The following is a 16,535-nucleotide window of genomic DNA, read 5'->3' on the forward strand; positions in this document are numbered from 1 at the left end:
TGCAAACTCCGCACAGGCAGTACACAGAATCGAACCCGGGTCCCTGGAGCTATGAGGCTGCGGTGCTAACCACTGTGCCACCCACTGTGCATTACTGAACGAGTACTGCACTGTTGGAAGTGCTGTCTTTCAGATGAGTCATTATACCGATGCCCCGTCTGCCCCCTCAGGTGAATGTAAAAGATTTCACGGCCACTATTCCAAAGAAGAGCAGGGGGAGTTCTCCCCGGTGTCCTGGCCAATATTTATCCCTCAATCAACATCTCAAAAACAGATTATCTGGTCATTATTACATTGCTGTTTGTGGGTGTCGGTTATGTGAGCATTGGCTGCTGTGTTTACTACATTAGAAGAGTGACTACACTGCAAAAGTACTTCATTGGCTGTAAAGCACCTTGAGGTCTCCTGTGTTCATGAAAGGTGCCGTATAAATGCAAGATAAATGACACCTTCATCCATGCAGCACTCTCTCCAGTACTGTATTGGATCATCAACCTTGACCACATTTTCAAGTCTGGAGTAGGCTTTGAATCTGAGGTGGAAATGCTTTTACTGAGCCATGCAGGTACAGTGGGAGTATTACTGGCTTTCCCAAGGGGGCCTCAGGTTTCCTTGATGGTCACATTCAGAAATGTTCTGCCATGCCCCACCACAATGTGACGGGAAGGGTTTGTGAACAGCACGCTTGTTGCTTTAGTGAGGTATTGCTCTGGAGGCTGGTTATTGCCCTATATTACATTCCACATTGTCTTGCTGGATGGAAAAATGGAGAAAAGGGGAAAGGCCACTAAATCTCATTTCAGTCAAGTGGGCTGTGAAGAGGCTGTGAAGATTCCTTGGGGACATGAGTCTTCTGAGGGACAACAGTGAGAGAGGACAGGCAAGTGGCCTACCTGACCATATTACTGGGCTATGAGAAATGTTTTGCTCCTGTTGCTACATCCTAGCTTATCCATACTGCTGTCACAATGGTCAAATTCGTGGAGTGCCTATCCTTTAGCTGGCACCATTAAATACTTGGTGCTGAGTGGTTTGCTCCGTGTAGCCATTGTTGATGGATTAAGCTAGTTAAGAGCATAAATGGTGGTATAACAAAAGGATCATTTCACTGATCAAGGCTGCTGTGTCCACAGTCCGTGAACACTGTGGCTTGATGCGTTGAACATACAAATGCTTTGTCTTGTGATGTGACTTGGTGTCTTTTTAAAGGTCCTTTTTTAACTCTTGCAGGGAGCTGGTGGCTCTTAGTTTCCCTGTTCTACAAACGTTGACCGCAGTTTTACCTGCCGTCTGGACATGGGTTGCGAGACGGGAGGGAAGTCCAACATCTTCCCACTGCCACGGTGTATTCCCAGAAGCAGGAACAGCAGTGGCATGGTTGCCCGCCAACTAGAAGTGGGCAGCCAGTTAATTCAGTTGATTGGCCAATTAATTAACAGCCATGTCTGCCCCCGCTGGCATTTTACCGCTCAGTTGCTGCATGGGGAGACCGCCAGGTATATGGTCATCACTAGGGAAAAAGTACTGAGCAAACTATTGGGATTGAAGGCAGACAAGTCCCCAGGGCCTGATGGCCTACATCCTAGGATCTTAAAGGAAGTGGCAGCGAAGATAGTGGATCCATTGGTTACAATATTCCAAAATTCGCTGGATGCAGGAAAGGTTCCAGTGGATTGGAAAAAAGCTAATCTAATGCCCTTATTAAAAAGGGAGGGAGGCAGAAAGTAGGAAACTATATACCAGTTAGTTTAACATCTGTCGTTGGGAAATTGTTAGAATCCATTATTAAGGAAGTAATAGGACATTTAGAAAGTCAAAACGCAATCCATCAGAGTCAGCATGGTTTTATGAAGGGTAAATCGTGTTTGACTAATTTGCGAGAGTTCTTCGAAGCTGTAACAAGCAAAGTGGATAATGGGGATCCTGTAGATGTAATATATCTTGACTTCCAGAAGGCATTTGATAAGGTGCCGCACAAAAGATTAATACACAAGGTAAGATCACATGGGGTTAGGGGCAATTTATTAGCTTGGATAGAGGATTGGCTAACCACCAGAAAACAAGAGAGTCGGGATAAATGGGTCTTTTTATGGCTGACAAGATGTAACTAGTGGGGTGCCACAGGGTTTGGTCCTCGGGCCCCAAGTATTTACAATCTATATTAATGACTTAGATGCAGGGATACTGTCGCCAATTTTGCCGATGACACTAAAATTGAGGGGATAGTAAGTTGCAATAAAGAAATAAGAAATTTGCAAATGGATATGGATAGCTTAGGTGAATGGGCCAAAATTTGGCAGATGGAGTTTAACGTGGATAAGTGTGAGGTTATCCATTTTGGTCGGAAGAATAGAAAGACAAATTATTATCTCAATGGAGAGAAACTTCAGAGTGCTTTGGTGCAGAGGGATCTGGGTGTCCTCGTGCATGAATCGCAGAAAACTAGTATGCAGGTCCAGCAAGTAATAAGGAAGGCAAATGGAATTTTGGCATTTATTACTAAAGGAATAGAGTATAAAAGTAGGGATGTGTTGCTGCAACTGTACAAGGCATTAGTGAGACCGCACCTGGAGTATTGCGTACAGTTTTGTTCGCCTTACTTGAGGGATGTAGTTGCATTGGAGGCAGTTCAGAGGAGGTTCACTAGATTGATTCCAGAAATGAGGGGTTTGTCTTATGAAGAGAGATTGAACAGTTTAGGCCTCTCCTCTCTGGAGTTTAGAAGAATGAGAGGAGATCTAGTTGAGTATATAAGATGATTAAGGGGATTGACAAAGTAGACATAGAGAGGATGTTTCCTCTGGTGGGGCAATCTAGAACGAGAGGTCATAGTATTAGTATAAGGGGTAGTAGATTTAAAACAGAGATGAGAAGAAATTACTTCTCTCAAAGGGTCGTGAGTCTGTGGAATTCGCTATCCCAGAGTGCGGTGGATGCAGGGATATTGGGTAAATTTAAGGAGGAGATAGATTTTTAGTTAGTAATGGGTTGAAGGGTTATGGAGAATGGGCAGGAAAGTGGAGTTGAGGCTGAGATGAGATCAGCCATGATCGTATTGAATGGCGGAGCAGGCTCGAGGGGCTGAATTACCTACTCCTGCTCCTAGTTCTTATGTTGTTATATTCTTATATTGAGGCAGCCTCCCAGTGGGTTCCCGGGAAGGGGTTTCCTTTATGACCGCTCCATAGCCCACAGATGGGCCCCCTCTCCCCGTTGGCAATGACCGCCCCTGCAACTCAACGCCACCACTCGAGAGTTCATCCCTCAGTTGCTGGGGTCTGCATACTTGGCCCCGGCACATTTTAAGAACTTACCTGCCCTTCAACATGGAGGCACCCTCTCCTCCTCCCTGCCACCTCAGCAGCAGCCGCCTCTAATTGGCCCTCAGTCTCCCACCATGCGCGGGCTCGGGACCTGTTTTTGGCCCCAGCAGCAGGACCTTTTTTGTTAAATCCAGCCCATTGTTTCTCAACCTGAAGCTTTTCTCTGTGTAGCAATAGATTTATGAATAGTCCGAATATCAGACTTCAGTGCAATTCTTTTTTTTTTATCTTGCAGGTTCGATGACTTTGATGATGCAATTGATGAAGCAATACATGAAGACATACAGGAGGCAGAGGGCAAAGGTCATTGTCACACGTCGGTTTTTTCACCTCTTCCCTCTCCTTTCCCAGTACCTCCATTCTGTCTAGTGTGTCTGACTTTTTCTTCCTTCACATGTGACTAATCGGTTTCTTTTTGTACCAGATATTACCTGTTATACACAGTGCAGGTTGTTAAGAATGGAGTGCCAGGCACACCTTCATTTAGCAAGTTATGACGACATGAATTTGGCCACATTATGCCCAATTTCAGAGGTGCTCCTACAGTATGAGCAGGACAGTTGAGAACTGGAATCCAATGAGAAAAGAATATTTGAGGAGTCTCATCCTTCTTCATGCATCCTAATTGTGTTAAAAGGAAAGCTAATCATTAGATTCTGACAGGATGTTCTCCTGGCTGGGGAGTCTAGAACTAGGGGTCTCAGTCTCAAAATAAGGGGTTGACCATTTAGGCCTGAGATGAGGAGCAGTTTTAGATTAGATTAGAGATACAGCACTGAAACAGGCCCTTCGGCCCACCGAGTCTGTGCCGAACATCAACCACCCATTTATACTAACCCTACGCTAATCCCATATTCCTACCAAACATCCCCACCTGTCCCAATATTTCCCTACCACCTACCTACACTAGTGACAATTTATAATGGCCAATTTACCTATCAACCTGCAAGTCTTTTGGCTTGTGGGAGGAAACCGGAGCACCCGGAGAAAACCCACGCAGACACAGGGAGAACTTGCAAACTCCACACAGGCAGTACCCGGAATCGAACCCGGGTCCCTGGAGCTGTGAGGCTGCGGTGCTAACCACTGCGCCACTGTGCCGCCCTAGTTTCTTCTCTCAGGGCTGTGATTCTTTGGAATTCTCTACTCAGAGGGTTGTGAATGCTCAGACATTGAATATATTCAAGACTGAGATGGATTTTGGACACTAAGGGAATCAAGGGACATCGGGATAGAGTGGGAAAGTGGAGTTGAGGATGAAGATCAGCAATGATCCTATTGAATGGAAGAGCTGTAGAGCCTATTTCGGCTCTTATATTCTTACATTCATCATCTCCTTCTGTAACTTATATTTCTCCAAGACTGCAAAACTGTAATATCCTTTGCCTCCCTCAGTCTTCCGTTCCTCATTACTATCTTCAAACCCCAGCTTAGCATTACCTAACTGAATATTTGACATCTGATATCCCCAGCTGCACTTTTCAACCTCAGTGGGACTGCCTTTCGGGCTAGAGCATTTCCATTTTGAACAAATGAAAGTCACTTTATTTCATTTTCCTTAATGGTGATTTGAATTTTATTCCTGTGATTTGTTGGAACAAAATCTGTTGAAGTCATGTAGGAAAGGAAAGTCAGCTTCTTTACTCTGAGCCAAGTTACATTTGACATTATATGCTTTTTGTTATGCGTACTATTCTAATAGGTGCTGGAAGAGGCAAAGACATGGCAAATATCACTGGACAATCCCTGGGGAAAGATATCTCCACTATACTCGCAGGGTCTAAAGAGAGCAAGCGACCACCACGTGAAGCTGCCTGTAGACGCAAGAAAAGGCGAAGACTGAATGACCTTGACAGTGATAGCACACTTGAAGATGAAGAGAGTGAGGAGGAGTTCAAGATAAGTGAAAGGTGAAGTTTATTTCCTTCTCTTTCTACCCTCTCCACCCTCATTCAGAGAGTGTTTAAGGTGTGAGGCGAATAGCATAGATGCTTTCAGAGGGAAACTAGACGAGTATGAGAGAAAAGGGAATAGAAAGATACACTGAAAGGCTGAGCGAGTTAGATGGAATTGGAGCAAGTGCATGTGGAGTATAAATGCTATCATTGACTAGTTGCAGTGAATGGCCTTTTTCTGTGCTGTTGTTCCATGTAATCTCCCACTCTGCAGCTTTCAGTCCCCCCTCCTCCTTTGAAGGCAGCTCAATAAGCCCCTGATGCATACTCCAAGTGACTCCTCTTCAGGCGCCTAGCACCATCTCCAAAGTGCTTTGCAGCAGTTACAAGGGGAAGGCTCACCCTTTTTAGTCTCAGCAATTTGGGATGTGCAGCAAATACAGCCTTGCCAGTGTCGTTCACATTCCCAGAATAAAAAGATCGATCTAGTGATCTCCTTCGATCACGGGGGTTAAGGGGAGATTCAATATTGGTATTCAAAATGATAAGGGGCTTTGACAGAATAAATAAAGAGAAGCTGGTTCTGCTGGCAAGAGGGACGACAGCCAGAGGACACAGATTTAAGATAATCGGCGAAAGAACAATGGAAGATGAGACTTTTTTTTAATGCCATCTTACGATCTGGAATGCACTGTCTGAAAGGGTGGAGGAAGAAGTTTAGAATAGCTTTCAAAAGTGATTTGGATAAATACTTGAAAGGAAAAATTTGAAGGGCTATGGGGAAAGAGCAGGCGAGTGGGACTAATTGGATAGCTCTTTCAAAGAGCTGGCAAATTCACGATGGGCCATATGGCTGCTTTCTTTGCCCTGATACTATGAACATACAAAAGTGGTGAGCAGGAAAAGACTGCTGATAGCCAGAGAATCATGACTAAAACTTTCCCCAACATCATTCTCCCCAAACCCACCATCCACAGCCATGTAATATCCTGGGAGGGCCAAAAAAAAGAGAAAACCCAGGGCTGATAGAGAAAAATAATCTGGAAAATTTCTCGAACCCTCCTTAGACCAACAAAACCAGCCCAGAAGATATGTGAACCATGTTTCATCTTTTTTAAAAACAAAAGCCTGCCTTCTCTACGATGTAATCTCTGCCCTGGTCAAGAACCAGTCCATCTCCTTGAAGGAGCAAGATATAACTGTGTAACTCCGTATAGCCAGGTTTAACTGGGTATTAATCTGGAACTGTATTCGCATAGTCTGCATTGCAGATTTCACAATTTTGATCATCAGACTGCAATAGCGTCAGCGAATATGCTACTAACGAAGGGTAAATGTATATCCCTTTTAGGTTGAAAAAGAAAAGATTAAAGCACAATGCTGACTAGAAACTGCCAAATATAATTTAAGGAGCATAAGAAATAGGAGTGGACGTATGGTCCTGTCATTCAGTAAGATCGTCGTTGAACCTCTACATAATTCGCTTCATGCCCAAAGACCTATTGATCTCAGACTTGAAAATACTCAACAACTGAGTATCCACAGCCTTCGAGTAGAAAATTCCAAAGAGCCCTCTGAGTGAAGATATTTCTCCTCATCTCAGACTTAAATAGCTGCCCCTTATCCTGAGACCATGTCCCCTAGTTGTAGACTCTGCAGCCAGGGGAAACAGTCTCTCAGCATCTACCCCGTTCTGTGCCCATCAGGTCAGGTGTATTACTGTTAGGGAATGGAATTTACTATTCTCTGCATGAAGCATACTTGAATTAGATAAGACATGATTCAAGAGAGTAATACTCCACTTTACCTAAACAATGTGCTTCAATCCCTACCTCAAGAAAGGTTCACTAGTCTTTGCATTTTCCACACCAACATCATGAGGTCTTGCAGAGATGATTCTCTTGAGAATGGCAGTTTGAGGGTGATCTGAATTATTTAAAATATTAAAAGAATTCGATGAGGTAGATACAAAGAAAGTATTTCCTCTGATAGCGGGGGATCAAGAGTAAGGGGGCATATTTGTAAAATTAGAGGCCATTTAGAAGGGAAATCAGGAAGCACTTTTTCCACACACACCAGTAGAAATCTTGAATTCTGTTCCCCAATTTTCCAACAGTTGGTGTTTTCAGCACTGAGATTTTTTTTTTTTGTTGAGTAAGGGTATCCAGGAATATGTAGCTAAGATGGGTAAATGGAACTGAGGTACAGATCAGCCGTGATCTAATTGACTGGCAGAGCAGGTTTAAGGGGCTGAATGGTCTCTCCTGCTCTTGTTACATTGCCTATTTTGGGTTTAGGGCCCACAAATTCATTTCAGATGGGATCTTAAGAGGCCTTTCATCCCATTTATCTGGGTTTTAACCCAAGTTGTAGACATGAATGGCCAGTATCATTACTTAATGCACCATCCAGTCTTCAAGCAAGTATTATGCTTGAAAAATAAACAGTAATAGCAAAAATACCAAAGCTTTATGTCCACATGCCAATCTAACTTCCATATAATCTCACTTCTTGAAACTTTTTCTGGTTTTGTGGCTAATGTCTTTCAAAGGAAATTGTGTACCATAGCGTTCCAGTGATGAACCATAGTTAATGAAGCAGTGGCTCTTTTTAAAAACAAATGTTTCTCCATTTAGCAGTGAAGAAGAGTTTGAGATCTCTGACCGGGATAGCGAGGCAGACCAGGCCTCAAATGATGAGGGTTTTGGAGTACGCCGGCGAGGAAGACACCGAAAACATGTGGAACCAATGAGGCGGAGTTGGCGGTTGAGAGGAAGAAAAGTTAAGAGATATTCGGATGACGATGAGGATGAAGGAGAACATGCAGGTACAAAGTGTTTCATTGCCTCTAGATATTTTTTCTCCCCTGCCTCCCCCCGCCACCCCCCCACAGATTTCCTCCTCTGCTCTGCTAAAGTTGCTGACTCTTGCTGAGTCTGTGTTCCACAGTTACCAGCATGTGTGAGGCTAGATTTTAAAAAGAAGAGTTGCTTTTCTATAGCATCTTTCACAACCACAGGACATCCCAAAGCACTTTACAGCCAACAAAGTATTTTTTGAAGTGCAGCCACTTTTTTTTTAAAGGGCATCCTAGCCAGTCCACTAAGTGCAGTATCCAGTCGGTTGATTAGGAATCCTATTTGATTTCTGCTTTCATTCCCTAGCTCAGAAGTTCGAAGGCCATCTCTGGCGCTTCTACTTCTACCCCAGCTGAGATCGGCCAACTACTTACAGATTGGGGGCTTCTGCTGTCTTGAGGCTTAGTATTCAACTCTGTAACCATTGTTAAGGCCAGGTGAGGAGAGGATCTCAAGCTCCCCTCTTGTCCCTTTCTCTTATTTAACTGCAACAGGGTTTATTCCTTTTAAACAGTGGTTGTGCTTACCACCTCTGAGTGTTTTACCTTGTTCCTTTACTGTGATTGTAAAATAACCAATCGGACAGGTTTTCTTGAGTTTAAACAAGAAAGAGGTAAGTTTATTATACTTAACACTCTAACCCAATTTAAAAATACACATGAGAATCTCTCACATGCAAGTAGATTACAGGAGGGAAAATAGATTTGGTGGTTAGATTAAAGTCCAGAATAAATGGAATTTAAATACATTCTGTAAAGTGAGTGATCCAGTAGTCCTCGGCCGCAGCTGTATTCTTGAAGTCCTCGCTGGTCAAAGTGTATTTTGGCTGGCTTGCTTTGCTCAGGGTTTTCCTGAAGGCAGAGTTTGTAGTTGGCTCTCTTCCCCTGGTTGCTGGCTGTAGCGGTGTGTAGACTTGGAGGATCTCCCAGTCACAGATGGTTTTCACTTGATGGTTTCTTGGGAGAGAGAGAGAGAAGAGAGAGAAAGACCGGGGATCAGCAACCTTCTGTGCTGTTATGCACTCTTACCGCCTGTTTGCTTGTCTGTGTAACAAAGCTTGTTTCTTCAGAGATGAATAGGCGGTCACATGGTTCTCAATTTCCTTTGTTTCTAATGTGGTTTTTCTGGAATCTTCTAATAAAATTCAAGGTTCTACATGCCCCAGGGTGTCCATTCATACTTGGAGGGGGTTGTCTCTTATAAAGTCGGTGGGAGGGGATGGCCTTGACTGTTGTGCTAATGAAGCCATTTGAGGTAATTTAATCACTCAGAGCAAGCCATTGTCCTGGCTGGCTTGTTAGACTTTTTGTCTCCAGTTCAACCTCCTGGTACTTCAGATGTAAATGGCAGTGGCCATCTTGGCTGCTAGTTTTTTCTTTAAAGTTACTTGTAAGGTTTTTTTCATTAAAAGTCTACGGTAAGTTTCCAACCGATGAAATTAATATATCCCATTTGGTATATAGGGTTTTCCTGACACCATTTCCACTTCTAGTTGTAGATTGTGAAAAATTTTAGTTGCAAGTTAAGTTTTTACACTTAATTTGAGTTTTATTTTTCATTTTAAGCAATAGTACTGGAAAATTGAGTCCTAGCACCTTAACATTGAAGTGCTTGTTTCATTACTCCAAGGGACACTGACTTTGAAGCAAGTGATGGAAGGTATCGTTGATAGTGCTATCAAGTCGTACTTACACAGCAATAACCTGCTCATTGATGCTGAGTTTAGGTTCTGCCACGGCCTCTGTGCTCCAGAATTCATTACAGCCTTGGTCCAAACATGGACAAAAGAGCTGAATTCAAGAGTTGAGGTGAGGGTGACTGCCCTTGACATCAAGGCAGCATTTGACTGAGTGTGGCATCAAGAAACTCAAGCAAAATTGGTCAGTGGAAATCTGGGGGCAACTCTCTACTGGTTGGAGTCATACCTAGTGCAATGGAAGAACCCAAACAACTAAGCCCCAGGACACTGTTGCAGGAGTTCTTCAGTGAAGTGTCCTAAGCCCAACCATCTTCAGCTGCTTCGTCAATGACTTCCCCTCCATCATAAGGTCAGAAGTGGGGATGTTCGCTGATGCAGTGTTCAGTACCATTTGGGACTCCTCAGATAGCAGACTGTATCCACGTGCAGCAAGACCTGGACAACATTCAGGCTTAGGCTGATAAGTGGCAAGTAACATCCATGCCACAGAAATGCCAGGCAAGAACCATCTCCAACAAGAGAGAATCTAACTAGCTGACATTCATTTGCATTACCATCGCTGAATCCTCCACCAACATCCCTGGTTACATTGTCCAGAAACTTAACTTGACTAGCCCTATAAATACTGTGACTACAAGAGCAGGTCAGAGGCTGGGAATTCTGCGGTGAATAACTCACCTGACTCCCCAGAGCCTGTCCACCATCTACAAGGCACAATCAGGAGTGTGGTGGAATACTTTCCACTTGACTGGATGAGTGCAACTCCCAACACCACTCGAAGCTCAACATCATCCAGGACAAAGCAGCCTGCTTGATTGCACCCCCATCCACCACGTTAAACATTAACTCCCTCCACCACCAGTGGCAGCAGTGTGTACCATACACAAAATGCACTGCAGCAGCTTGCCAAACCTCCTTCGACAGCACCTTCCAACCAGCAGCTACTACAACCTAGAAGGATGCATGCAGCAGACGGATGGGAACACCACCACTTCCATGTTCCCCTCCAAGCCACAAACCATCCTGACTTGGAAATTTATCGCTGTTCCTCACTATCCTTAGTCAAAAAACCTGGAACTCCCTCCCTAACAGCACTGTCGGTGTACGTACATGACATGGACTGCAGCAGTTCAAGAAGACAGCTCACCACCACTTTTTCAAGGGCAACTAGAGTTTGGGCAACAAATGCTAGCCTTGCTGGCGATTCTCATATTCCATGTAAAAAAAAAAGTCTTGGCTGTCGCTTCCTTGAACCGTGACAGACTTGTGTTTCTGATAGCAGACAGTCTGAGGGACAAAGCATGAAGTAGTGTTAGCATGGCTGAGACTCTTTAATGTTTTCAGTTTAAGTTCCCTCTCCTGACCTAAATGACAGGTTTTTATCCAGTCTTCTAAGGGGGGGATTAATGAATTCACAATAATTTGCATTTATGTAACGCTTTTGGCATTGTAAAACGTCCTGAAGCACTGAAATAAAAACAAAAAGTGCTGGAAATACTCAACAGGTCTGGCAGTTTCTGTGGAGAGAGCAGCAGAGTTAATGTTTCAGGTCTGTGACCTTTCATCAGAGCTGGCAAAGGTTAGAAAAGAATTAGGTTTTAAGCAAGTGAAGGGGGTGGGGGAGTAGTGGAGAATAGAACAAAAGGGAAGGTGTCTGATAGGGCAGAGGGCAGGAGAGATTAAACAACAAAGCTGTCATTGGACAAAGGCAAAGGGTGTGTTAATACTTGTGGTGAAAGCAAAAGCATTAGTCCAGAGAGAGTGGAATAATGAATAGGTCGGTCTACTTGAAAAACAGGCACCTGGTTAAAAGATAAAATAAAAACATAAAAAAGGCCAATCATGCTCTGAAGTTATTGAACTCAATGGTCAGACCACAAGGCTGTAGAGTGCTTAATCGAAAGATCAGGTGCTGCTTCTCGAGCTTTCATTGATGTTCATTGGAACACTGAAGTAGGCCAAAGACAGAAATGTTAGCATAAGGGTGGGGGGTGGGGTTTGGTATTGAAATGGCAAGCGACTGGAAGTCCGGGGGTTATGCTTTTGGACTGAGCGGAAGTGTTCCGCAAAGCAATCACCCAATCTGCGTTTGGTCTCCCCAATATGGAGGCAACTGCATTGTGAGCAGCGAATACAGTATTCTAAATTGAAGGCAGTTCAGTAAATTGCTGCTTCACCTGGGAGGAGTGTTTGGGGCCTTGGATGGTAAGGAGAGCGGAGGTAAAAGGGCAGGTATTACACCTTCTGCAATTGCGTGGGAATGGGACGAGGTGTCGGGGGTGATGGAGGAGTGGACCAGGGTGGCGCGGAGCGAATGATCCCTTCCTCCGTCAACATTCTGAAGGGAAGATGTGCTTGGTGATGACATCGGGCTGGAGATGGCGGAGGATGATCCTCCGGATGTGAAGGCTGGTGGGGTGGAAAGTGAGGAGAAGGGGAACCCTGTCGCGGTTCTGGGAGGGAGGAGAAGGGGTGAGGGCAGAAGTGCGGAAAATGGGTCGGACACAGTCCTCAGTGGGGGAGGAATCCTTGTTTGAGGAAAAAGGAAGACATGTCAGAAGAGCTGTTGTGGAAGGTTGCATCATCAGAACAGATGAGACGGAGAAACCTGGAGAACGGGATGGAGTCCTTACAGGAAACGGGGTGTGAGGAAGTGTAATCAAGGTAGCTGTGGGAGCTGGTGGGCTTATAATGAATATTAGTGGACAACCTATCCCCAGAGATGGTGACAGAGAAGTCGAGAAAGGGGAAGGGAAGTGTCAGAAATAGACCATGTAAAGGTGAACGAAGGGTGGAAATTGGAAGCAAAGTTGGTGAAGTTTTCCAGTTCGGGCCAAGAGCAGGAAGCGGCACCGATACAATTATCCATGTACCGGAAAAAGAGTTGGGGGAGGGGGCCTGAGTCGGACTGGAACAAAATCTGTTTTTATTTCTGATTTCCAGCATCTGCAGTATTTTTACTTTTATTTTAGTGTGCCAAAGCACTTCACAGGAGCATTATTAAACAAAATTTGACACTGAACTACATAAGCATATAGTAGGACTGATGACCAAAAACTTGGTCAAAGGGGTAGCTTTGGCAGCAAGTAATTCCCATGTAAAATCTAAGGAGATTAGATTAGATTAGAGATACAGCACTGAAACAGGCCCTTCGGCCCACCGAGTCTGTGCCGAACATCAACCACCCATTTATACTAATCCTACACTAATCCCATATTCCCAACAAACATCCCCACCTGTCCCTATATTTCCCTACCACCTACCTATACTGGTGACAATTTATAATGGCCAATTTACCTATCAACCTGCAAGTCTTTTGGCTTGTGGGAGGAAACCGGAGCACCCGGAGGAAACCCACGCAGACACAGGGAGAACTTGCAAACTCACTCCACACAGGCAGTACCCGGAATCGAACCCGGGTCCCTGGAGCTGTGAGGCTGCGGTGCTAACCACTGCGCCACTGTGCCGCCCCAATTCAGATGTGGGGGAAGAGGTGGTCAGGCAAAGTTTGTCTGGTTCAAAAGTGTCAGTGGTTAGCACTTTTGCATCTGAGGTTGTGAGACCCACAAAATCTAGACTGACTCCAGAGGGCCTGCTGCACTGTTGGAGGCATAGCCTTTCAGATGAAATGTTAAACAGAGGGTCCATCTGTACTCTCAGGTGGATGTAAAAAAGATACCTGGGGCCACTATATTTTGAAGCAGTGTTCTGGACAATAATTATCCCTCAATCAAAATCACTATAAACGATTATCTGGTCATTATTTCATTGCTATTTGTGACAGCTTGCTATGTGCAAATAGGCTGCCATATTTTCTACATTGCAACGATTACTACACTTCAAAGGTACCTCATTAGCCCTAAAGTGCTAAAGAGATTGTGAAAGGTGCTATATAAATGTTGTTCATTGTTTTATCTGATCAAGCTCCCAAATGCACTTGAGTAGTTTACACGACTTGGAACTACAGTGGGCATTGTCCAAAACTAGTCTGAATTGGAACCAAGTTTTAAAAACTCATTGCACTGTCTGATGGTACTTTTAAGACTTTTTAATGCATATAACTTTTAGAACAGAAACATGGAATCTTTCCCAACATTAAAATTTTACCTTCTGACAAATGACACTCATGCACAGGTCTACATTTTTATTTATTCTTTCATGGGATGTGAGGGTTGCTGGCTAGGCCAGCATTTATTGCCCATCCCTAATTGCCATTGAGAAGGTGGTGATGAGCCACCTTCTTGAAACACTGCAGTCCATGTGATATAGGTAGACTTTTCTCTAGAGGTTTGGTACAACTGAGTGGCTTTCTGGGCCATTTAAGAGTCAGTCACATCGCTGTGGGTCTGGAGTCGCATGTAGGCCAGACTGGATAAGGATGGCAGATTTCCCTCCCTAAAGGACATTAGTGAACCAGATAGACTTTTACAACAATCGACAATGGTTTCATGGTCACCACTACTGAGACTAGCTTTTTAATTTCAGATTTATTAATTGAGTTTAAATTCCACCAGCTGCCATGGTGGGATTTGAATGTGTACCCAGAGCATTAGCTTGGGCCTCTGGATTTCTAGTCCAGTGACGTTAGCACTACATCACCGCATGGTATCTGTATGGTGTAACTGGGAGTATGACTTTGGTCTCATGACTGAATCGCAGTGCTCTACACAAGCTGAGGCACACAGTGTATAACAGCACTGTAAATTCTGCATCAGAAACCTTCTTTTCCTATGATCGAAATTAGTAAATAATGGTTCAAAAAGAACAGGGCTTGGAACTAGAGACAGCTGCAGTAAGATTTTGTTTTAAGGCTGCTAGCTTACTAGTTATTTCCTTTAATGTAAAAAGTCTTCTGCCTCATGTGTGAGGTTCTTGTGGTTGTTGAGTGCTTGGTTTGCTAACGGTCCTCTCCCGTTCTGCAGAGAGTGAAGGGTCAAGTTGTTACAGTGACGTGCTGGACATGAGGAGGAGGCGATCAAAGCGGAATCAGGCTAAAAAAGTGAACTACAGAGAAGATTCTGAATCTGAGAAATCTATGAAAAGTGGTGCGAGTAGAAAGGAAAGACTTAGGGGACACAAACGTAGACTATACATTACAATGAGCGATGGTAAGAAAATCAGTCTCCCTCTGTTGGTTCTTTAGCTCATTTATCCATGGGCTGCGATTGTGATTCAAACGCACAGTACTGGACAAGACATTTTCCATTTCAGAAAATCCCATGTGTTGTTCCAGGTGTGTCCAACCTGTGCCCACCACCACCCCAGCCCCCCCCACCCCACCCAGCTCCAGGCATAGTTAATCAGCCATTAAAGCAGCTTACTTCTAACTTGCACTTGTGTTGTATTAATCTGCTGGTCTGTCCTGTTAGAATATTGTGGGCTTGGAAGTCTTCGTTTTTAATACTGATATCTGTTTACTGATATCTTCAATCCAAATGCCCAGATCTGTTGGGTAGCCACAGATTGAGATATACAAAATCATTGTGGACGTGGCTGAAGATTTTATGTGTCATCCACGGCTCCATGCATTGCTTTACTTCAAAATCCTCCTTAGTTGCCTTACCTGCTGAATAACTGCAGCTTCCCTGAGATTATCTGTTTCCACTGCCTCCCTGGGCAGTTTGCTGCATAGTGTTAACTACACTCAAAAAAGTTAACACATAACTTTAAATAAAAACACAAATTCCTGAAAATGTCAACCTGTCTTTTCAGGTGCTGTGCAGTTCCAGCCTCCCTCTCTTTTGGGTTCCCTGGCATTTGCTGCTGGTCCTGCAGAACAGGCTCGAGGGGCTGAATGGCCTACTCTTGTTCCTTCTTCCTATGTAGCACACTTGCCTGTTGAATCATAAGCTGCATCTTACATCATTTGAGCTCATTACTTGCTAATGGCCAACTGCTTCTGATGGGTAATTCTATGCTATAGTCTTTGAATTTGAGCTGAGTTGGTTGAAAGAAAATCAAGGAAACAATTCTTCACATCTGGGGTTGTGAGGATGTGGAACACACTGGCCCAAAATAGTTATAATTAGAGAATCAATAGCAGTGTTTATAAAAGAGACTTGGCTTGCAGTAAGGGAATTAAAGCATATAGAGAAACGGCAGAGATTTGGGATTAAAAAGATTGTACTTCTGTGGTTAGCACAATGCTCAATAGGCCAGATAACCAATTCCTGCTTCTAGATAGTTCATTTTGTCAACTGAGAGATTTTCTGGAGACCGAGAGCATTGTAAACAGCTAGTAAACCATCTGATAAGTGTTGTGGGTTGATAGTTAGTTAGTTTAGTGGTATGTTTTAAACACTTCTGTTTTTACTCTCTAAGGAATTGTTATGCCATCTCTCCCTCACTGTTGGCTGTAGAGCGCAATGTTGCAGTCTTTGGAGTGATTTCTCATTCAATTAGCAGGAAAGCCAATTTCAGGAACCTAAAAAGAGCAGCAGATTTGCCCTCTTCTTTCCCCTCCCCTCTTAAAGCCACTGGCTTCTGGCAGCATGCAGCCAACCTTCAAACCAGAGCACAATAAGCGAGTGTCAACAGGTTGCTTATCACTGTGAGGCATCACAATCGAGACCACTTGTTCTCTCAGCTAACACTTGTGCCTTTGCTTTCTAACACGGACACTGGGTTGGAAGTAGGAATCCTGGGTGAATTTTAATAACCCCCCTGCTCCCCCCATTCTCCAAGCCTGTGGACACGGAATTACATAGAATTTTACAGCACAAAAACAAGCCATTCGACCCAATTGGTCTACACCAGTGTT

General features: G+C 44.0%; 1 protein-coding gene across 4 annotated transcripts in view; it reads left to right on the forward strand.

Moving 5' to 3' along the window:
* The window catches only part of rsf1a (remodeling and spacing factor 1a), a 112,346-nt gene that overhangs the window by 83,778 nt on the left and 12,033 nt on the right, over positions 1-16,535 (forward strand). For 2 of the 4 annotated variants that reach the window (XM_068033067.1, XM_068033069.1), the window contains exons 12-15: positions 3,559-3,626; positions 5,026-5,233; positions 7,855-8,045; positions 14,698-14,883. In XM_068033067.1, the coding sequence (XP_067889168.1) occupies positions 3,559-3,626; positions 5,026-5,233; positions 7,855-8,045; positions 14,698-14,883 (653 nt within the window). The remainder of the gene's footprint in view (positions 1-3,558; positions 3,627-5,025; positions 5,234-7,854; positions 8,046-14,697; positions 14,884-16,535) is intronic. The other 2 variants (XM_068033068.1, XM_068033070.1) reach the window with 2 other exon arrangements.

This window comes from Heterodontus francisci, chromosome 6 (genome assembly GCF_036365525.1).
Source record: "Heterodontus francisci isolate sHetFra1 chromosome 6, sHetFra1.hap1, whole genome shotgun sequence".
Classification (NCBI taxonomy): domain Eukaryota; kingdom Metazoa; phylum Chordata; class Chondrichthyes; order Heterodontiformes; family Heterodontidae; genus Heterodontus; species Heterodontus francisci.